This window comes from Eurytemora carolleeae, unplaced genomic scaffold, assembly GCF_000591075.1.
Source record: "Eurytemora carolleeae unplaced genomic scaffold, Eaff_2.0 scaffold260, whole genome shotgun sequence".
Lineage (NCBI taxonomy): Eukaryota > Metazoa > Arthropoda > Copepoda > Calanoida > Temoridae > Eurytemora > Eurytemora carolleeae.
In genome coordinates this window covers 250,184-272,417 of record NW_019396613.1, presented here as the reverse complement: position 1 = coordinate 272,417, position 22,234 = coordinate 250,184, and the positions used below count along the sequence as shown (strand labels likewise).

Genomic DNA, 22,234 nt, shown 5'->3' with positions numbered 1-22,234 from the left:
TTGTAAAAATAAAGGATGTATTTGTAAAAATAAAGGATGTATTTGTAAAAATAAAGGATGTATTTGTAAAAATAAAGGGTGTATTTGTGAAAATAAAGGATGTATTTGTAAAAATAAAGAGAACATTTAAAAATTTTAGAGTATTCATGAAAAATTAAAGGGACTGTTTGCCAAAAATTAAATAAGATGTTCGTAAAAAATTAAAGGGGGTGGAAAATAATTTAACGGATTGTTTGTAAAAACAAAAGTTCTGCTGGGATAACAATTTGAAGCGATGGTTTGTCAACAATTAAGAAATTTTTTTCAAAAATTAAACAGACTTTTTATGAAAAATTGTTAAAATTGTTAAAAAAAAAATAAAGGAAATGTTTGTCAAAAATTAAACGTTGTGTTTGTCGAAAATATATTTTTGATATTGATTAGTACTTTTTATATATCAATCCGATGTTTCGGTGATCATGGTGATTTTTAAAAATTGGTCTTGAAAGATTTATTTAATTTCTAACGCAATCTGACCTGTTCAAAAGTGCAAGACACTCCATATCTATCAGAATACAGTGTGCAGGTCCCTAAACACAATTTTGTTAAAGGGACTGTAAGCGTAATTTCAAGTGACCCTCCGTGCAAAGATGGCAATGTCCGATTTACAACGGTACCCTTGAAAAGGATTTGGAAACGTCGTATTTAAGTTTTCTAATAATTTCTCCAGTCTTTCTTTGCAAAATATGCGGCAAGTCAAAATTGAAAATAAGCAGTTAAAAAAAAAACAAAAAAAACATGGATATCTAATTCATACTGAAATTACGCTTACAGTCCTTTTAAACATAAGATAAAAGAAACAAATTGCCAAATAAACTTTTTACTTCGGAATAAACAGTTTTTTCTCTGACGAATATTCAAAAGGGAGGAGGGTTAAATAATTTTGAAGATTTTGGGGTATTATAAAAGAAGGCAAGTCAAAATTGAAAATAAACAGTTAAAAAAAAAACATGGATATCTAATTTATACTGAAATTACGCTTACAGTCCTTTTAAACATAATATTATAAAAAAAACAAATTGCCAAATAAACTTTTTACTTCTGAATTAACAGTTATTTTACTGACGAATATTCAAAAGGGAGGAGGGTTAAATAATTTTGAAGATTTTGGGGTATTATAAAAGAAGGTGGCGAAGCGCCCTGATTTATCCTCTCTACCTTGGACGGATCTGCTTTCTCCGGGTTCTCTAGGATCAGATTCCAGGAATCCTCCTCAGCAGGGCTCAGCAGGCTACCAGAGTTACTTCCTAGATCCAGGAGGGTTTAAAAAAAGTACAGAGATGGTAGGGGTCCTAGGGGGGTTTTAAATCAAGAAAGGGGGAAGGGTGTGTGAGTGTGTAAAAAAAAGAACAGTGAGTGGGGAGGGGGCTGGGGGTCGGATGGGGCGGTGGGAGAGTACATACTGGTAAAAAATCCAGATTGGCTCCACTACCCAGACCCCGCCCCCCCCCCCTAAAAAATTCAGTGCAGGAGTCTTTAATAATTATTATTGCTAAATTTTAACTTTCACAAAACTAATGATTTTCGAGAAAAAATGACTGTTGGGGAAACATATCAAGGGATAATTGACAAATTTGTCAACAGAGTAAGACAAGCATGATTGATTGATTGGCTAATTGATTGATTGATAAGTTTCCTGGTCTCCCTGGATCAAGAAGAAGACGACGTGCTTTCAAATGTTCTCCAGGTTTTCTTCCAGAACCTTCTCTGCCCTCCTTACCCCTTCCCGACCCTCCCTCTTTGCCCCTGCCCGAGCCCGGGGTTCTATCACTGCTGTTCCTCCCGCTTCCAGCACGCTGAAATGGAGCTTCCCGCGCAGAACCCGCTCTCTGCGTCAACCAAATATTTTTTCTTTCAATTTTCATTTTTGTAAAATAGCATCTTGAAGATTTTCAACTCCTAAAATAAGGTTGTCAAAACATACCGAGTTAGTCTTTTCTACGAATTTTAATCTCTTTTCTCTTTTCAGATTATTATGGAAACAAATAGAACTAAATTTATACACAGTAGTGGTTTCTAATGAAATTCAACGACGACTTTCGGTCAATAACACATGAGTGCATATTTTTCCGAATTCCCCCCCCCCCCCTTTGAGTAATTGTAAAATTTATTTTTGATGACTTTTCGATACTTTTCATCCCAAAAATAATTTATTTTCCCATAAAAATCTGTTTTTTTGTCCCCAATTCAGGGAAAAAAAATATTTAACTTTTTTGGGAAAAAATGATTTCTAAAAAGGGGGAGGGGGGGCAATGATATTAAAGGAAAATAAACAGCCCTTAAATAAGATACGATTATCAACAAAATAAATATATAATATGTTGATCTAATGTCGCCTTTTAACTAAACTTTATTCTGGCCACCACTGATTCAAATAAACAAAAGATGAAAAATATGGTTTCCTGTAACTGTAGAACATCCCACGTGGACTCAATGTACAACTGAGATGACAGGTCCTCGAGTAACCTTAAACAATTCATGCTGCAGATATAATTTCTCGAAACAAAATTGTTAGAAACGCAATTACTTGAACCAAACTGAATGACACAAAAATGCCTTTCACCTTTACATTTTTTCAGGAATTTATTTCATGGGTGTATATTTTTCAGCTTTCTGGGAAAGATGAAAAAAATTAAAAGGCAAGTTTCTTTTTGATTCTTTTTATCCATAAATTCATTTATCTAACCCTTAAACCATTTATTTAGCCATAAAACCATTTATTTACCCCTAAAACCATTTATTTACCCCTAAGACCATTTATTTACCCCTAAAACCATTTATTAAGCCCTAAAACCATTTATTTAACCCTAAAACCATTTATTTTCCGCATAAACATATATCACTTGTAGACAAAAAAAAAGGATTTTCAAAAAGGGGGAGGGAAATGATGAAAATATACACACCTGATTTATTTCGACCCCCCCTCTCCCCGCCCCAGATACAGTTGTTTTGCTATATTTGTTTCAATATTTAACAATATCCAGAAATAATTTCTATGGATTTTCTAGAAACTTTGTTTCTAACAATACTATTTCGACAATTATATCTGCAGCAAAATTTTGGAGATAAAATCTACAGCAGCGAATAAAGCCCATTTTGTTACTATGCGATTTATAAGTCTTGAAAAAAATGGAAATTATTTATGTGATCATATGACTTTCTTTCTATAAATTATCAAATGGTATTCAAACTGGGCGCTCATTTAAGATGGATTTGAGGTTAAACTATCTGAACCTTTAAGTCTGCACTTTTCATACGAATAAAGAGGCCGAATTTAAAGAATTTGAGCCGCGGCGGCTTAAATTTGAGACGCAGCTCAAATATGGTTGGTTCCACTTAAAATTGTATTCAATGTTTCAAAATTTAAGCCGGCGCTCAATTGAAACCGGTTTTTGGTGGATTTATGATGCGGCTCAAATTCATTACATTCCGAATACAGATAACGTCAATCTAGAGAAAAGTACAGCGCATCTTATAGAAACATTTAAGTTTTTTTATTTATCAGCTTAAATCAACGAGGGAGGGGTTGCTTGAACACCTTAACCTTAAAAAATGACATCCGAGCCGCAGAATCTGCAACTTATTACCTGGTGTAAAGGAGGGTAGATCTGGTCTCCAATTCAACCTTAACCTCAACCAGAGCCTCAACCTCCTTCAAGGGACCGTTCAGTAAATCTAAATATTATTACTAAAGGGAGTGTTCATGATGACCTCCGTGTATTAAGTTATCCTTAATCACAATGCGTTTCTTAAAGCATCAAAATTAGATCCTGTGATGTTTCTGTCCTGATGTTTAATAGGAAAAAGGTAGAAATATTTTGAAGGAAGATGATCTTTTTTATTTATCTATTCATTCGTTTAATTAAAATGTTTATTATTTTATTCCATTAACAGTTTTTAAATAAAATATGTAAATTCTTCCTGGACTTACCAAGACTTTTTGCTAGCCCCTCTGTAGCTTTTAGAAACTCCTTTTTTGCCATTTGCGAATTTATTTTCTCTGGAAGTTGGCGAATTTCCTCTGTGACAGATTATCAGTTTGCAAAAAAAAACAAGTTAGGAAGGAAATACTTTGTTTTTAAAATATTACAGCAAAAAATGTGTTGAAAAATGACCCACCAAAAAAGAAGGGAATTAAATAATCTTAAGAGTAAAAAAGAAGAGAAAATCTTGATAAAAGTTTCAGTATATGTTATTGGACCAAAAAATATCATCAATAAAAATAAAAATTAGTTCCTGGAGTACATTATATATATATAGTGGAGTAGATCCTGGAGTACATTATATATTCATAATATTAGTGAACTAGTTCCTGGAGTACATTATATATATATAGTGAAGTAGTTCCTGGAGTACATTATATATATATAGTGAAGTAGTTCCTGGAGTACATTATATATATAGTGGAGTAGATCCTGGAGTACATTATATATTCATAATATTAGTGGACTAGTTCCTGGAGTACATTATATAAAATATATAAAGTGGAATAGTTCCTGGAGTACATTATATATTTATAAAAATACAGGGTGAGTAAAAAAACAGTGATTATAGCTATTAGATATTTTGGACAAATTTTTCAAAAAATGTGGAAAAAAATTTAAATACTTTTGGAACCAATTTTTTGTTGAAAAAGTTAAATTTAAAAAAAAAATTTTAAGGAAATTGTTCATTCTGTTATTTTCCAAAACATCAAAATTCATTAAAAATTGAATAAACATTGAAAAAAACGCAAGCCAATTATTTGCAATTTTGAAGTGATAATAGTTCTAAGGTCATAATTTGATAACATTTACTGCAGATTTCCACTCTAAACTTTTGCAGATTCGTTGTTATATCTCATTCTATTTGTAATGAATTTTTATGAAATTTTGAAAAACAATACAGTAAACAATTTCTCAAAAATTCTTCAAATTATTTGCAGAATTATATTATTGTAATTTTACCTTGCAGGCCACTAAACTCTCCTTCACATTGGATAACTTTATCCTTGAACGATTCAATCTAGAAACAAAATCAATCAATTAAAACGTAATTTTAAGAGAACCTTAAGAATTTTAATACTCTGGGGAAAAAGGAGAAATATTGGCCAAAAACGGGCCTCTTTCACAAGTTTTCCTAGATTTAGTGAATAAAACCCTTAAAAACATACCTCTAACAAAGGGGAAAGAAAATTATTTTCAAAGAGGAGGGGGGGGGGGGAAAAGAAAATAAAAATACCAGGGTTTACCCCCCCCCCCCCTCTCCTCTACTACCTGGTGGATACAGTGGTGTAGGTTGACATAACAGCTGCAAGGTCAGCTTGCCTTTCTCCGACCATACTGTCCAACCTAAATAAAACACTTCAAACTAGAGAAAATTGAAGTTCAGATTTATATCATGGGGGGGGGGGACTTTCCCAGATCCCCCCCCCGTCCAACCTAAATATTACACGTAAAAACTAACGTTAATGAATTGAAGTTAAGATTGCAATCTAACATGTTTTCAATCGCTGTGTAAATAATATTAAAACTAGTTTAGCATAAAGGAACTGTGTATAAATAATATTAAGATGTTTTGAAGCTCAAAGCTCGAGGAGCTACGAGCTCAGAAATTCGTACCAGTAAAGTCGCATAAATTTGACCCGTCTTCTGTCCAGTTTGCAGTGAATATTCAAGAATAAGTAAATCTGACAACAAATCCAGAAAGGGGGGGGAGCATGGGAGGCTGATTTTCAAACCAATTAGTAAAAAAAACAGCAATCATGCAATTGGTACAATTGAATTTAATTCCATGAAAATAATCTATTTTCAGAGACTTAAGCATTGAGTTCAACTTGTTGCAGACCTTTAAAACATGATTTGGCGGGAAATGATACTAAAAAAGTGCAATTTAATGTGATTTTTTTTTAGGGTCAATTGGAATTCGAATTTGACCTAACCCTTCTATACAACTAGCTTAATTATTAGTGACCTGGTATCTGATTCTTTAAATTGTAATTCTAGTTTCTTTTTCTCTTCCTCTCTTTCCTGAACAAAAATTCATTAAAAATATTTATATATAATATGTTTATAGTATACATAAATTTTATATAAATAACATACATTTTATAAAATATAAATTATTGATTCAAATAATTTATTTTATAATAGTATAAATTAAGATATTTTGAAAGATGGTTTGTATATCTTTAGGTTGGGATATTATTTTAACCTTTTTAACCTAGGGGAATTGAACTTCTGGTGAAAATTTTGAGGGGGGGGGGTACATGGTAATAATAATAAGATGGAAATGTTAAATTCTAGCTTTGTGGGGGGGGGGGGGCCCTTTCTCAGTCCCCCCACCCCCATTTGTACAACAATGGTTTTAACAATCTCTGTTACCTGTCCTGTATCTGTTTCATGCAAGGTTCGTATTACAGACATGAGAAGCCCTGAGGCTTCGCGTTCCAACATCTTCGTAAATTCTGTAAATATATAATGATGTAGAATTTGATATGGCAATGTACAACAAAACAAACCCAACCGTAATAAAGGTCAGAGGGGGAGGGGTAGCTTATTTATAACTTGACCGAAAGAGTACTCAGAGACTGGAGTTTTGAGTGGACCTGATCAGTATCCTGTAAAGATGGGGTCTCAATCTAGAGAAAGGGAGCGACCGCAAGAAAAAGGAAGTATATCCTCGACCGGAAAACTAGTGACCGGAGATAAACCCATCTATGGTGAGAGAGGGGGGGAGGGGTGGTTAAAACCTCATTTAGCAATCGACCAAAACCTGAAAAATCGACCGTATGCAAAGTTTAGAACTTATGTTAATTTAGACAAATATGATAAAAATTTGTGTATCCACACTTTAAACACCCCACTCTGTCAAATTTACCCCCATCCTCCCTCCCTCCCATCTCATTAAAAATATCCTGCATATACTACACTCCTAAAATAGAAAATTAATTCTATATGATAATGATATGATAACATTAAAATGTTCGATATATAAATCCACGTATCTGACATTATATTTATTAAATGTTTATTATAATTTACGATAATATTTCTATGCCGTTTAAGGACTGGCATCTTTAATCTATCACATTAAAAATATAGAAGAGGAGTCAATGAATTTCCCAAATATTTTGTTGACAAATCAACTACCTGCTTTCAAAGATATTTCTTTTTCGGCTCTCCTTTATGGATAAAAAAAAATATATTACTTTTTTATTAGTTTTCAAAATTAGGCATTAAAAACTTTTTAGTCTCAAAATTAATAATTTTTATATTTGTTTTATAATTTTATTATAAAAAATACAACATTTTTTAGTTAATTTTAACTTGTTTTCACAACAGTTATAATTTGAGTTGGCCTCTATAACATAGATCCGCTAAGAAACCAACGCGGCAAATACACCAATGCCCGGTTCATAGAACAAGCTGTAACTTGCTGTAACTACGACTATGATTTCCAGACATAGCTCTGAGCTCTGATCTCAAAATTGGATCACACCTCGTTCATTAGTCTCAAGTCATAGCATTTGATAGCTGTGACTTCGAGTCGCAGCTAAGCTGTAATCCAAGCTGCGAAGTCATAGCAATTTGACAGCTTAAATTGAAATCTTACTCGGCATTTGCACAAAAAGCGATCTCTTTAATAAAGTCGTCTTTTAAAAAAGGACAAAATTTTACCAAAAAAATTTGTATTACAAAATTTCAAGATACTAAATTCTGAAAATTTCATCATATTTTGTTGACAAATTTGTCTAAACAAAGAGTAAAGTTTTTTAGTTTTATGTAGATGAATATGCAATTTTCATATTTATTTATTTATAAAAATGCATCCTCCCCCTTGGACCCAACGCCCCCCTCCCTTTCATTTCTTCAAATACCAAAATTTTTTTTGAAAAATCAAATTTTCGAATTTATTTTTAATCATTTGTTTATGAACAATTTACATTTTAATTGCAATATAAATTTGATCAATTATCTTTTCATTTTGTAAACAAAATTAACTATTCTTTTTTTGATAAACTAAAANGGTTCAATATTTCTTAAAATTGTACATTAGGAAATACCCGTTTTTTTAAATGTCAGGGGGTTTTTTCACTGTTACACACAATAGGGTCTCTTGCAGATTTCACTTCCTTATGATTCCTTACGTCCTAAATATTCCAATTTAGAGCAATATTTAGTTAAACAAGTTAATAACGTAATTATTTTAGAGTCTAGTCCGAGTGGTTTACAAAAGAAAGAAGATATTCAGGTGCGTTTCGTTCGTTCAGATCTAATAAAATCTATCCCAAAAGAAGAATAAATTGTCGATCCGAATTGTTGGCGTTGGTCGTGTCTTGATTTTACTGTACTGAGACCAACCATATTTTAAATACTGAAAAAAATGCAATTTTTTAAGCCTATGTACTCCCACCGAAAAGTTTCTTTAAAAAAAAATCAGCCAATTTGGCCAGCTATTGCTTTCATATGAATATATATATATTTGTATATTCATATGAAAGCAATATGTATATGAGCGAAGAGCTTTATTATATAGATTAGGGATTCAAGCCCCCCCCCCCCTCCCCCTGTGTACGCCACTGTCCCTTATTCATATGATACTGTACTGTAGATGTGTGTACAGAGTTTGCAGGATTTGTGTGTCCAAGAAAATATCCTTTTCTCAAAAGAAGAATTTATTCAACTCACAAATCTCAGGAAAATAGTTAAATTACAAATCTTTAAAAAAATGTTTTGTCCCTTATTAATATCTATTAATATCTCGTGCGAAAACTTTAATAAAGGGCCACCCAAAAGGATGAGACTGTAAAGACGACTCAAAACTCTTTAAAATATGACGATTACAAGCTTAATTTTTAATTCATTCAATCGAGTATTATAGTATGATTTTACTAAATGAAGCACAGAAATAAGCCAGTTTTAGCCTAGGAAATCTGAATGTATGAAAACAGAATAAATTCCGTACAATCGTCTTCGAAGTCGCATCCTTTGTGGGTAACCCTGTCACATGATTTAATTAATTAATTTGACGATATAGACCTAAAACTGCGGTGGAAATACAATTATTAATTGACAACAGGCAAGTATACTGTATAAACCCTCTACTTATATCACTTCTACATAAACCCTCACTTCATCTCTTTATATTATTTCTATTTACCCCCCGGGCCCCCTCATTCCCATTTCATTTGGATTCTGTAAATAATGGCGTCCAGTTTGTTCCCATTAGCTGTGATTTAGCTGTGAAGTCGGAGCTAAATCCTAGCTGAGGTATGATTTGGATCAGCTGAAATTTTGCTACGATTTGAAGTCACACCTAAGGTCTGATCTAGGTGCGTTCATTGACTAGAAAACTCAGACAGCTTTAACTAGCTACAGCTCAGCTGTCAAGTCATAGCTACAGCTCGATCTATGAACCGGGCTCAAGCAAATACAAGTTGAAATTGAAAATCCGCGTAACCGACAACCGCTGTGTTTTTAAAATGGAAATAGTAGATGAAAACTCTGTGATATTATCAAATTTTGAAGTGCTCTCCTTCCTGCAAGATGAACGGAATGAAATTTCCAAAAATCCAAAAAAGAAGAAAAATAAAGACAAACTTTTAACTCTTATCTTAGAAACGATGAAGTATTTAGGTAAAATTAGTTCCTTAACCTAATGGCTTTTTTACCTATATCCAAAAATATACGATATTCAACTTTTGGAATTTGGTATATTCCTAGAGAACGATTTTTGGACCCCCCGCCCCTCCTTTCAATTTTGTACATGGGTCATCTGACAGGAAGTTTCTTAACTCAACCTAACCCGTGGCCGCAGCGCTCGGCTTCCTAGCCTGTCCTATCCGTAGCACTCGGCCCAGAAAGTGTACTAATTTAATTGAAAATTGTTGAAAAAGTGCTCATGAACAAAATTGATAGAAGGGGAGGTGGGGGGGTCCAAAAATCGTTCTCTAGGACGGACCCATTTTTTTCTAGGCGGGTTATGCCTTCGTTGTATCTATACATGATGAAATATCTATACTTAGGAATGTTAAACCAATGAAAAAGTTTCAATGGGCCTATTCTATCGATAATATATTGATAATAATTTTAAAAATAGTATCGAAAATAATACTAATAATAATGTCAACAGTAATTTTACTTCACAAGTTCACTCGAATGAGTTCACTTTCATTGGGTATATATCTCAGTAACATACTGTGATTGCTTTAGATTGTATTCTAGTTAAAATAAACTGCAAGCTGCACTGCGCCGCTCAGTTCTAGAACTAGCTTCATGAAATATGAACAGGACTGAGCTGAGTCGTCTACCCTCTACAGCTACTGTAACTATCTATTCTAGACCAATAGTCAAGACCAGTTTTGGTCCACCCGGCCAGTACTGAGTACGGACCGGTCCGACGTATACTTAACCTACTGGACTGGGTCGATTTACCGTACCGTCCTGAACATAACAAAGAGTAAATTTCCATTCATCGTACCTTCCCGGTTTATTCTGGCTTTCAGTGCTAGCTGTCTGCAGCTTGAAACTTGCAAGAGATACAAGAGCCGAGACGTACTGGCAAGATCTTACAAATATTTGTAAGGAAAATACTAGGTGTCCCACATCAAATTAGACCGCGTCAATGGGTCTAAATTACAATTTGTGGGATAAATCAGAAAATTTAAGAAGAATGAATCATTTTAAAAAATTTATTTAGGCTAATAGAATTTTTTTTTTGCAGAAAATGCTAGATTTTTTGAGTATTAGTGCGTATTTTGGCGTTAAGATTGGAGATAATCTAATATGATATGGGACGCTCTGTAGCTCAGATCTTAATTAGTTAATTAGTTTAAGCTATTTTTTTCTTTTGGAGGGGGGCTGAAAACATGAACCACTTAATATGTGTAAGTAAATTATTGCTTGAATAAAGGCTTTGTCTAAAATTTATTCTGAATGAGTTTAAATCTGCAAAATTCTACTCATTCATAGCTGATGAAGCAACAGCTTATACAAACAATATATATCTTTCATTCTGCAGTCGTTATGAAAACGTAAATGTAGGTTATTGCAACTGTAAATTATGTAAATTATGAGGCATTTATATGGGACAGCATATTTTTTATATTACTTCTAATACGCCTTTCTCTAAATTTTATATATATTGTACAGTGAGGAAAGGTTAACTGAAGACCAAGTGGAGAAAATTCTAGAAATTATCAGGAAAACTAGATTTAGCTAAAAAGCACGAAAAATTTGGCGTTTATGCGCAACTATTTTTTTATTGCATTTATAACATTGCATGTCCAATAATTAGGGTTTTATTACTCAATTCCAGTCAAATTTGGGGAATGTAATAAACAGATGTTTGAAATATAATTTATTGTTTTTTTTTTCAAAGATTTAAAATGATCGGCGAAGCTCTTTAAAATATAAACCAAAACGAAACACATTTTAAAATATACAAAATGTAAGCTTCGCACCCATCTTCTACTTTAAAATATAAGAAAATTAAAGTAGAGCATAAGAAGTAAACACATAATCTTGAATTCATTGTTATGTATTTACATGAATTTCAGGGAGAGATTGAATATTATTTTTTTATTTCTGAATTTTGATTTTGACAAATAAATTTTTAAAAAAATCCAAATTCAAAATATTCCCCTGTTATCTTATTATCTTGTTACTGCTAGCACTACTCTCCCCGGACTAGAAGAAGAAGAGGAAGAAGAAGGTGCAGCAGAGGGGGAAGGAGAACAAGAACCAGAAGAAGAATCATGATAATTAAATTTTTATATTATTTTCAGATAAAAAACTTGGAAAAATGGGACACACTGACGATTCTGATGATTCATCTTATAGACGATCGAAAAAAAAGAAGTTCAAAAGGTATTTTATAATTTATAATTATGGCTCTAAAAAATGGTAAATAGATAATTTTCAAGAAACAAAAATATTTTAATGGGCTTGTTAAAGTTTGGAACAAAGTCCAGGTATTGCATATTTTTAAGGAAACAACTCATTCTATTCAGATCGAGATCAAAATCCCGGGAGAAAAAACGTAGATCAAGATCAAGATCAAGAAACAGAACCAGGCGATCAAGATCTCGGGACAAGAGATCAAGATCAAGGGATAGAAAATCTAGAGATAAGAGATCAAGATCTAAGGATCGGAGATCAAGAGAAAAGAAAAAGTCATCGAGGTAACAATTTTATAATTTAAAGGGACTGTTATCAAAATTTCATAATTCTGATAATTTAAAGAGAAAGTTCCCAAAATTATGAATCTCTTTTATTTCAAAAGTTTTAGCTAAATATTGCGAACGCATGCTGGCCCTGTTTAAAAGGAAGATCATTCAAAATATCTCTTCCTCTTTACTATGGAACATCCATCTGTCATGTCTTAAAAATTAATCTTAACGTAAAAATTAACGTGCCACATTTTTCAGTTCGGCTTTTCACAAATAACTCTTAGGCTAATGTTGTTCTCTATGATGTCAGTTATCACAAGAATTTTCTTGAATTTATCATGTCAAATATCATTATCTTCGTTATTGTCTAAAAAGATTAAATTCATTGGAATTTTTTTAAACTTTCAAAAATTAATTGAGTTAGACAAAAAACACGTCAAAATGCAAGTTTTAAAGAAAAATACATTTTTTGGAGTTTTTGAAGTTTAATTGAAGAAAATGATATATGACACGATAAATTCAAGAAATATTTTTTTAGCTATGTAGACTTTTTTGCGATCTGGACGGGCCTTGCACGACCACTTCCCATAGGTTTAAAAAAAATGTATCCTGTGTAAACTGACACCATAGAGAACAATATTAGGTTGAGAGTTATTTGTGAGACAATATTTCTATATTTTGTTGCAAAATGGGGCACTCTAGTCAAAATGGATGGTTTATCAACAGTGCCTAGAATGCGGTTCAATATTTAAGAGAAACTAATGACTATTCACTATTTGCAAGTAATGGACGCTTTATCAACAGTGGTGCCTAGAATGCGGTTCAATATTTAAGAGAAACTAATGACTATTCACTATTTGCAAGTAATCTATCAAATGACGGGAAAAGTAAATTAAATACAGTCTTGATGGGAAAATTCGAGAAAATTGGACATACAAATTTTTTAATTAACCCTTTTATATACTTTTTGTTTTCCCCTATAAAGCATTCATTTTACCCAAGTCAGTGAATAAAATAATATTTTTTAGGGGCTAATAGTTTTTAAGAAAATAAAAATAATTTTGTTAAATGACGGGAAAATAATTAAATTCAGTTTTGATGGAAAAATACGAGATTTTAATGTTAATGAATTGATTAAGAAATTGATTCATTAATTAACTAATTCATTAATTAATTGATTCTTTAAATAATTGATTCATTAATTAATTAATTCATTTATACATTAATTCATCAATTCATCAATTCATCAATTCATCAATTCATCAATTTTCTTAAAAATATTTGTTTATTTTAGACATTCTCGGAGCCGGAGCAACTCGCGATCTCGCAAACGCTCAAGATCTCGTCGGAGGTCAACCTCGCGCTCCCGACAGTCTCCCGTGAGATCTCGGAGGTCAAGGTCCCGAGGTCGGAGGTCAAAATCTAGATCTCCTTCAAAACCTAAAGCTTACAAATCCAGGTACACGCAGATAGAGAAAACAGGTTTACCCGCAAAGGATGAGACTTCAGAGACGACTGTACGGAATTTATACTGTTTCCTTATATTCATGATTCGCTGCGACTGTAAACTTGTTTCTTTCTTTGCAAAATCAATTAATAAGCCATTAAAAAACTACATGAAAGGCAGACGACTTAATTTTATCTTGGAATTGTCCTTTTTGAAGAGTTTCAAGTCGTATTTGCAGTCTCGTCATTTTGGGGTAGTTCTGTAGAGTATAACCTCTTTCTCTACAAGTAAAAAAATATTACTGCTATGTTTTTGATCAATTCATTGTCTTATGATAGATTAGTAGATATTTAATATTTTTTTTATTTTTCATGGAAGATTCAATATATTTTACAATGTACTTTTAGACTTCCATCAATCTATTGATAGGATGTTTAAAAAATATATATTATATATACATATGTTCATAAAAAGTTTTAGATGTTTATTAATTCATTTTTTATTTTTAGAATGTTTTATTATTAATTGATTTGTAATAATAATTATAAATAATTATATGATAAATATTTATGATTAGTTCAGGGAATTTAAAACAAATTAATGCATTATTTTTAATAAATTTGAATAATATTTATTGATTAAATTGATTAATATGTTTTTTAGAACACCCAGTAGTTCTCCAGACGCTAGAAAACAAGAATTAAATCTCACAATAGGTATTATTTTAATAATTAACCTTTTCTACTTTCCTCAAACTAATGACCCCCCCCCCCCCCGACTCAAAAAAAAATCTGGTGTGGATTTCTGAGGGAAAAATTTGGGGGGGGGGAGGTGTGGGGAACGAAAAAATATGGCCGGACGGTTTTTAAGCATTCATAAATGATTTTTCTTTTAAGATATATTTATTTCCTACATCCCCCTCTCCAAAAAAATATTTATCTTTATAATAGAAACCCGTTAAAAAAGATATTGTGTTTTATAGATTGCTGTCTATTTACATTTTTTTCGTTGACACTTATTTTTATCTTTATTATTCAAAAGTTTTCTCTGATTTTATTAGAGCTTCGACCTTTGAGGCTGGAACTTAGTTTTACAACGCCGGACCTGGAAACTTTTTATTTGAAGAGATTAAAGATTTAATACATGAATCTGTGATCCCTTTAAAACTTAATTTTCTTGCAGACTGAGGAGTCGAACTTCTTATTAGTCGACTATTAACATTTTAATCTGTCGGACCATAAAATGCGGAGATTAGTGCATTCTTAGGGGATTAAAAAATACTTAACTTCATGTTCTCTTAAACTGATGGAACCCTTTATCTAGCCGAGGAGTTGAAGAGACAGAAACAGATTGAAGAAATAGATTCGGATAGTTTTGTGCAAGCTTCCTTCAGGTAAACAATGTGATTAGGATCCGGAGCTAAATTCGCAACAGTTTAACTCTCTGGATCCGGATCCACAAAGAAATGCGGATTCACGGACCCGGATCCACCAAGATATGCGGATTCATGGATCCGGATCCAAGTGGCAAAATTTAACCAAGACATATGAAAAAGACATTTTTATTTTCAATCCATGAGATATCATTAAAACCTTTATAGTCATTGTATGGTAACAAGTTATTGATTAAACAAACAAACAATTTTTTGGGGAAATTTGTAGTTTTGTACTTTTTCTCTCAATTTTAATGGACGCCGGTGTGAATATGACATGCCACTCTAAAAAATTAGGATTACTTGAAAATACGTTTACAGTCCCTTTACATTTGTTTAATTTCTAGAACGGAAGTGAACTATACAGGACGGGGGGTGAGGGAGGAAGTAGATGAAGGAGAATTCAAGTTTGGTACTTCAGCAGAGATCAATAACAAGCAGGAAATAAAGGTTCGTTGATTGATTTATTGTTTAATTGATTGATTGAATAATTGATGTAAAATCCAAAGGTGCAATTGATAGATTTTATTTATATACTCATTGAATATTCTATTCGTTGATTCACTGATTGATTAATGGATTCATTATAAATTCATAGATTCATTTATTCATTCACTGCTAAGCTCTTTCATTCATAGATTAATTCTTTCATTCATTGATTTAGTTACTTTGGGTTCCCTTTCATATTTACACTTGATTTGATTTTAGTCATTCATTCATTGATTTGTTCCTTCATTCATTCATTCATTGATTTAATCCTTTATTCATTTATTTAATCCTTTATTCATTTATTTAATCCTTCATTCATTGATTTAATCCTTCATTCATTTATTTAATCCTTCATTCATTGATTTTATTCTATTTTCATTGATTTTATCCTTTATTCATTGATTTTATCCTTTATTCATTGATTTTATCCTTTGTTAATTGATTTAATCCTTTATTCATTGATTTAATCCTTTATTCATCGATTTAATCCTTTGTTCATTCATTTACTCATAGTTTTATTTATTTTTATATTTATTTATTCATAGATTTATTTACTCATATATTGATAAATATTGTTCACTCATAGAAATTCAGTAATTCATTAACTCTTTCATTCCTAAATTTATTTATTTATTTATTCATTAATTGATTTTTTTCCTATTATTCTATGTAGGCTAAATTAGAGCAGCTGAATTCTGAAGGATTGCTGAATCCTGAATTATTTGGAAACCAGGGATGGATATTTTAATCAGTAACATATTAATATTATAATACAAGTATTTATTTATATTTAAAAAACTAACTTCCCTCTAGTTCCCATGTCTCCCTCCTTCTTGTTGAGCTGGGTTTTTCTAATTTTAGAAACACCCTCCCCCCCCCCTCTTTTCAATTAGATGTTTTAATCTAGTTCTATTTCTATTTCTTGTGTAGAATCCTAAATTTTATACTTCAGGTTTGATTTAGTAAACAGTAAGAAGAAATAAGTAAGATAGTTGAACTACTAGTCTTGTGTTCTAGGAAATTGGTTCAACTAGCAACACTAAGTTCAGCTACTTTTTACTGTTCATTAAGTTCGACCTCTAAAGTGGTTTAGTAATTGCTAAGTAACTTAAGGGTTATTATTGACAAATTTTACTCATTTAGATTTATAATCGTGATGCTTCAAAATGTGTCAAAATATGTTAGATCTAAGTTAAATTTATAAGTTATTAACGGTTTTGAAATTCATAATAATTCTGTACATATTGTTATTAAATTGGTGAGGGTAAGACGTAGGTGGACTCTAGTTCTATTATATGGTGAACTCCTTGAACTCATAGAGCATGATATCCTTCGCTAGGACTTTGACTCCGCCCTGAAGAAGGACCTGGAGGAGATCGAGGACGAGGACCCTGTTGAGGCGGAGAGGCGTCGAAAGGAGGCGGAGGAAGAACGGAAACGGAAGTTGATCACTGAGATTGCAATCAATTGGGAGGCGAGTAGAGAGGAGAGTGAGAGAAAACATAAAGCACTTGCCTTGCTCATCGAAGCTAAAGAAGAGGAGAAGATTATGAAACTGGAGTTGGCACAAAAACGGTGGGGGAAGAAGGAAGGAGAGGGGAAGAAAGAAGGAGAGGGAGAAGGGGAGAAGGAGGAGAATACCTGGAAGCAAAGATGGTTCCAGGACTACAAGACTAAACAGGTTTACACCAGCAGTAAGATCCTCAGTAAGACCAAGCAGAAGATGAAGTTGCTGGAGAAGGAACGGAAACGAGAAGAGGAGGCGGATGCGGAGGAAGAAGAAAAGAAAGAAGCGGCTGAGGCGGCGGAACCTCAAGGGGTTATTGGAAGTATACAGGAATACGCTAGTCTGGTCGGCAAATCCGTGAAACAATTGGCGGAGGCTAAATATGATCTGCCGGAGGTTTCCGATAGCGAGTCAGAGGACAGTGGAGGAGATGAAGACGGAAATTTATGGGGAACCATTCTGGGGGGCGGAGATTGATGGCAATCACATGGGTGCAGAAGATAGAAATGACCGGCCGCAAGGTCGTAAAAAAGATAACTATTACAAACTGATCAAATATCCTATTGTTACTGCAGGAGCTTCGAGAACAGCGTTATCTCAGTCATTTGTTTCAGCTGAGACAAGAAGCTCTGAAATCCAATTCTGTTCATTAATCCGCTAAAAATCTTGATTAATTGATTGACGGAAAACCTGTTTTCAGATTAGAAAATGCGAGAAGATGGTGTTTACCATCCGTTCCCACGCCTAGCCCTCGGCACTGTTGCTCTGCCCTTCTTTGCATTCCTGTCCTGTATCTTCTGGTCCCTCTTCTTCGACTTTGAGAACACAACCTCAACACATTGCGAGGTCAAGAATACGTCGCTATGAAAACTTTGATCTTCTCGTTTATAGTTTTAGTTTGAATCTTCTCTTTAAAAAAGAAATGGACATTCGTTATAAAAATATGAGACTGAGGAGGGAAATAATTATTAACGCATTACTTTTTCCCTTATTTGACTATATTCGAGAGAAAAAAATTAGATGGATAATAGTTTTTTGTAATAGTGCCATGGTTTAGCTTAGCACATGGTAAAATTATCATTAAAAATCCCTCTCATACTTTTACTTTCCTCTAAGGGCAAGTCGATGTAATTTTGAGAAAAGCAAGTTCAATCCACTAATCATCTTAAGGCATGTTTAATTCTGATATTTTCCTTTATTGCGTCTGTATTACAAATCCGCAGGTCACTTTTATAGGAAACGTACAGGAAAAAATAATCAATTCTCCGAGAGGAAAAGAAGGTTATCTCATTCATCTTTGCTCGGACAAAGATTTAAAGTGTTTCGATGTTAATCGTACATTCCAGTTTATAGATGGAGGATCACTTGAAGTAACTCCTACAGCTCGCAGTGGGCTTGAGGGACCTCTAAGAGATAGGAAAAATATCATGTAACTTTTTTCTATGTTAATAGCTGAAAAATAAATAAATAAATCCATACTTTGCCAATATGCGAATCGCGGGAAAATTCGCCCTAGGAGAAACTGCGGACATATCGCAGATTGTTCGTCTTAATGAGCTCTTTCGGAATCTTAGAAAAAGTTACATGGATTTTTCTTATCTCTTATAAGTCGCTCAAGCACACTGTGAGTTCCTTTAAAGTAAGGTAATTCAGAAATATTAGTTTATTTTTTTATTTTTAACTGGTTTAGGTGGCGGAGTTTGCGCCCTCAATATCAGCAGTAATTGGGAGTGATGTTCCTCAAAAATATGTAAGTTTTGTTCCGGCAAACACAATTGATTATTTTCTTTGAAAAGTTCCGTTAAAGACGTTTAAATAGTTCCATTTAAGACAGTTAAATAGTTTACATTAAACACGGTTAAATAGTTACATTAAACACAGTTAAATACTTACATTAAACACAGTTAAATAGTTACATTAAACACAGTTAAATAGTTACATTAAACACAGTTAAATACTTACATTAAACACAGCTAAATAGTTACATTAAACACAGTTAAATAGTTACATTAAACACAGTTAAATAGTTACATTAAACACAGTTAAATACTTACATTAAACACGGTTAAATAGTTACATTAAAAACAGTTAAATACTTACATTAAACACAGTTAAATACTTACATTAAACACAGTTAAATAGTTACATTTAAGACAGTTAAATAGTTCCATTTAAGACAGTAAATAGTTACATTAAACACAGTTAAATAGTTCCATTTTAGACAGTTAAATAGTTACATTAAACACAGTTAAATAGTTAAGACAGTTAAATAGTTCCATTTAAGACAGTAAATAGTTACATTAAACACAGCTAAATAGTTCCATTAGACACAGTTAGATAGTTACTTTAAACACAGTTAAATAGTTACATTAAACACAGCTAAATAATTACATTAAACACAGCTAAATAGTTACATTATACACAGTTAAATAGTTACATTAAATACAGTTAAATAATTACATTAAACACAGTTAAATAGTTACATTAAACACAGTTAAATAGTTACATTAAACACAGTTTAATAGTTACATTAAACACAGTTAAATAGTTACATTAAACACAGTTAAATAGTTACATTAAACACAGTTAAATAGTTTACATTAAACACAGTTTAATAGTTACATTAAACACAGTTAAATAGTTACATTAAAAACAGTTAAATAGTTACATTACACAGTTAAATAGTTACATTAAACACAGTTAGATAGTTACATTAAACACAGTTTAATAGTTACATTACACAGTTAAATAGTTACATTAAACACAGTTAGATAGTTACATTAAACACAGTTAAATAGTTACATTAGACACAGTTAAATAGTTACATTTAAGACAGATAAATAGTTACATTTAGGACGAATAAATATTTACATTTAACATAGTTAAATAGTTCCGTTGAACACTGGTAAATAGTAACATAACTGTAAACATTAATAAATTGTTATAGTTATACTCATTTGAACCGATTTAACCGTGCTTCTGTCAATTACGAAAATGCCTGCACTACGTAAGAACAAATTATACTTATATTTTTTCATGTCTTTAAAACATACGTTTAAACTTTGCTCATTTATTTTATTTTGTTTAGATTTGGAATATATGTGTAGCTATTCATGCAGCCCCTAGATTTCTTTTCTCTACAATGTACAGAAATTTTTACAAGGTAACTTTGTAGTTTCCAAAGCTTTTTTATTTCTAAAGGGACTGTAAGCGTAATTTTAAGTGACCCTCCATGCAAAAATAGCAATGCCCGATTTTTTTCGGCACCCTTAAAACCATAACTTGATCAAAAATGTGAAAGATAATGTCGTTTTTCTGGTTTGGAAAGTGTTTATTTCTGTAAATTTCTACGTTGTTTTTATAAGCAAATAATGCGCCACTCACCCTTGCAGAGAAACCACAAGTTTGAACAGACAGTAAATTTAAATAAACAAAAACATTGATATCTAATTCATACCATTTAAAATCGGGCATATCTTTGCATGGAGGGTCACTAAAAATTACTCTTAAAATTACTCTTAAAGTCCCTTTAAAAGTAATGAAAATAACAACAAACAAAAACTGTTTAATAGAAAAATGATAAGTAATGTGAATGGGTTAGCTGGTCTTCTAAAAGAAAAATAAATTTCAACGAACGTTTAAAAATACCCTTTATTTATCGTTAATGGTGATTTATCTCGGCCATTTTATTGATGAAACCCACCAGATGTGTTAATTATAATAAGTCAATAAGATGCGTGTCCTTGATAAATGTTCAAAGTTACTTATTATATGAATTTTGTTAATGGCACAGTTGAGGGTCCCGTAAAATTGCTTTGATATTCCCTTTAACATAATATTATGTTGATATTCCCTTTAACATAATATTATGTTGATATTCCCTTTAAGATAATATCATGTTGATATTCCCTTTAACATAATATTATGTTGATATCCCCTTTAACATAATATTATGTTGACATTCCCTTTAAGATAATATTATGTTGTTATTCCCTTTAAGATAATATAATGTTGTTATTCCCTTTAAGATAATATTATGTTGATTATCACATTGAGATAATACAATGTTGGTATTCCCTTTAACATAATATTATGTTGATATTCCCTTTAAGATAATATAATGTTGATATTTCCTTTATCATGTTGATATTCCCTTCAAGATAATATTATGTTGATATTCCCAGGGTGGCCAAAATGTACGGATTGTACGGATTTTTTTTTTGTAACCCTAAAATTGTACGGATTGTACGGATTTTTATCCTGGAAATACACCGGTTTTTTTTAATTTTCGCTCATTTCAGCAAATTTTTCATGAAAATTAAAAAAAAAAATTCTCGTCAAAATGAGGTTAGTTTAACTTATTTTCTGCATTCTAAATAATATTAGATTGAATGATGTTTCAATTGACAATCAAAATTCATTCATAATTTTCGAGATATGTCCCAGAAGTGTTCATTTGAGAATATGTTCCAGAAGTGTTCATTTGAGAATATGTTTATCTATCTGTCTATCTGTCTAGCTATCTGTCTAGCTATCTGTCTAGCAATCTGTCTAGCAATCTGTCTAGCTATCTGTCTAGCTATCTGTCTATCCATCTGTATATCTATCTGCATGTCAGTTTATCTATCTTTTAATCTATCTGTTTATATATTCTATCTGTATCTCAGTTTATCTATCTATCTGTCTCTATTAGATCTGAGAACATCCTCTCAGGTTTCTTCCGGTTATCTGTAAATCTTTTCATTTTTAGTTTAATATTAACTTTCTTTTAATTGAGTGTGCAACCCCTGTACCACGCTAATTTTAATTATATTAGATCCTAAATCTACACTCCACTTATTCTAATTATAACTTAATCGTTTGTTTGCTAAATGGCCTAATTCACACCGATCTGAACAGTTTTAAAAATTATAATCAACGCTCTTTAGTTCTTTAGTTCTCTAGTTCTCTAGTTCTCTAGTTCTCTGGTTCTCTGATTCTCTGGTTCTCTAGTTCTGTAGTTCTCTATTATCTAGTTCTCTAGTTCTCTGGTTCTTTGGTTCTCTGGTTCTTTGGTTCTCTGGTTCTCTAGTTCTCTAGTTCTCTGGTTCTCTGGTTCTCTGGTTCTCTGGTTCTCTAGTTCTCTAGTTCTCTAGTTCTCTAGTTCTCTAGTTCTCTAGTTCTCTAGTT

General features: G+C 32.1%; 5 protein-coding genes across 8 annotated transcripts in view; 3 read left to right on the top strand and 2 right to left on the bottom strand.

Annotated features, from left to right (window-relative positions):
• Positions 1–4,055, bottom strand: part of LOC111706319 (exocyst complex component 4) — a 17,233-nt gene extending 13,178 nt beyond the window's left edge. For 3 of the 4 annotated variants that reach the window (XM_023479168.1, XM_023479166.1, XM_023479167.1), the window contains exons 1-6: positions 3,971–4,055; positions 3,627–3,714; positions 2,442–2,505; positions 1,676–1,868; positions 1,198–1,286; positions 517–569 (exon numbers count right to left, since the gene is read on the bottom strand). In XM_023479168.1, the coding sequence (XP_023334936.1) occupies positions 517–569; positions 1,198–1,286; positions 1,676–1,868; positions 2,442–2,505; positions 3,627–3,714; positions 3,971–4,022 (539 nt within the window). In that variant the 5' untranslated portion in view covers positions 4,023–4,055. The remainder of the gene's footprint in view (positions 1–516; positions 570–1,197; positions 1,287–1,675; positions 1,869–2,441; positions 2,506–3,626; positions 3,715–3,970) is intronic. The other variant, XM_023479169.1, reaches the window with a different exon arrangement.
• Positions 4,056–4,480: 425 nt separating this feature from the next.
• Positions 4,481–6,505, bottom strand: LOC111706314 (exocyst complex component 4). Its single transcript, XM_023479155.1, has 5 exons — positions 6,402–6,505; positions 5,992–6,047; positions 5,295–5,369; positions 4,986–5,043; positions 4,481–4,495 (listed from the first exon to the last, which is right to left on the bottom strand). The coding sequence occupies exons 1-5, from the start codon at positions 6,471–6,473 to the stop codon at positions 4,481–4,483; spliced, it is 276 nt and encodes a 91-aa protein (XP_023334923.1). The 5' UTR covers positions 6,474–6,505.
• A 1,665-nt stretch (positions 6,506–8,170) lies between these two features.
• On the top strand, positions 8,171–11,807 carry LOC111706304 (DNA-directed RNA polymerase III subunit RPC9). Its single transcript, XM_023479144.1, has 5 exons — positions 8,171–8,271; positions 8,632–8,717; positions 9,058–9,099; positions 11,172–11,222; positions 11,693–11,807. The coding sequence occupies exons 2-5, from the start codon at positions 8,632–8,634 to the stop codon at positions 11,778–11,780; spliced, it is 267 nt and encodes an 88-aa protein (XP_023334912.1). The 5' UTR covers positions 8,171–8,271; the 3' UTR covers positions 11,781–11,807.
• On the top strand, positions 11,806–17,559 carry LOC111706296 (arginine and glutamate-rich protein 1). Its single transcript, XM_023479129.1, has 8 exons — positions 11,806–11,888; positions 12,032–12,202; positions 13,485–13,649; positions 14,301–14,353; positions 14,961–15,030; positions 15,417–15,519; positions 16,232–16,291; positions 16,898–17,559. Exons 1-8 carry the CDS (start codon positions 11,824–11,826, stop codon positions 17,540–17,542), a joined length of 1,332 nt encoding a protein of 443 aa, XP_023334897.1. The 5' UTR covers positions 11,806–11,823; the 3' UTR covers positions 17,543–17,559.
• A 171-nt stretch (positions 17,560–17,730) lies between these two features.
• The window catches only part of LOC111706302 (post-GPI attachment to proteins factor 2), a 10,388-nt gene continuing 5,884 nt past the window's right edge, over positions 17,731–22,234 (top strand). Inside the window, exons 1-3 of the mRNA XM_023479142.1 lie at positions 17,731–17,911; positions 18,756–18,815; positions 20,154–20,228. Coding sequence (XP_023334910.1) covers positions 17,774–17,911; positions 18,756–18,815; positions 20,154–20,228 — 273 coding nt within the window. The 5' untranslated portion in view covers positions 17,731–17,773. The remainder of the gene's footprint in view (positions 17,912–18,755; positions 18,816–20,153; positions 20,229–22,234) is intronic.

What these genes read in the sequence shown, in the direction of transcription:
- LOC111706296 (XM_023479129.1), top strand. Translation starts at nt 11,824, where the DNA reads ATGGGACACACTGACGATTCTGATGATTCATCTTATAGACGATCGAAA. An exon ending in AGAATTAAATCTCACAATAG is followed by an intron (nt 14,354 to 14,960) that starts GTATTATTTTAA and finishes CCCTTTATCTAG; the next exon opens with CCGAGGAGTTGAAGAGACAG. An exon ending in ATAACAAGCAGGAAATAAAG is followed by an intron (nt 15,520 to 16,231) that starts GTTCGTTGATTG and finishes TATTCTATGTAG; the next exon opens with GCTAAATTAGAGCAGCTGAA.
- LOC111706304 (XM_023479144.1), top strand. Translation starts at nt 8,632, where the DNA reads ATGTGTGTACAGAGTTTGCAGGATTTGTGTGTCCAAGAAAATATCCTT. An exon ending in CAATTATTAATTGACAACAG is followed by an intron (nt 9,100 to 11,171) that starts GCAAGTATACTG and finishes TATATTGTACAG; the next exon opens with TGAGGAAAGGTTAACTGAAG. An exon ending in AAAATTCTAGAAATTATCAG is followed by an intron (nt 11,223 to 11,692) that starts GAAAACTAGATT and finishes TGTTACTGCTAG; the next exon opens with CACTACTCTCCCCGGACTAG.
- LOC111706314 (XM_023479155.1), bottom strand. Translation starts at nt 6,473, where the DNA reads ATGTTGGAACGCGAAGCCTCAGGGCTTCTCATGTCTGTAATACGAACC. An exon ending in ATGAAACAGATACAGGACAG is followed by an intron (nt 6,048 to 6,401) that starts GTAACAGAGATT and finishes ATTTTTGTTCAG; the next exon opens with GAAAGAGAGGAAGAGAAAAA. An exon ending in TACACCACTGTATCCACCAG is followed by an intron (nt 5,044 to 5,294) that starts GTAGTAGAGGAG and finishes TTTTGTTTCTAG; the next exon opens with ATTGAATCGTTCAAGGATAA.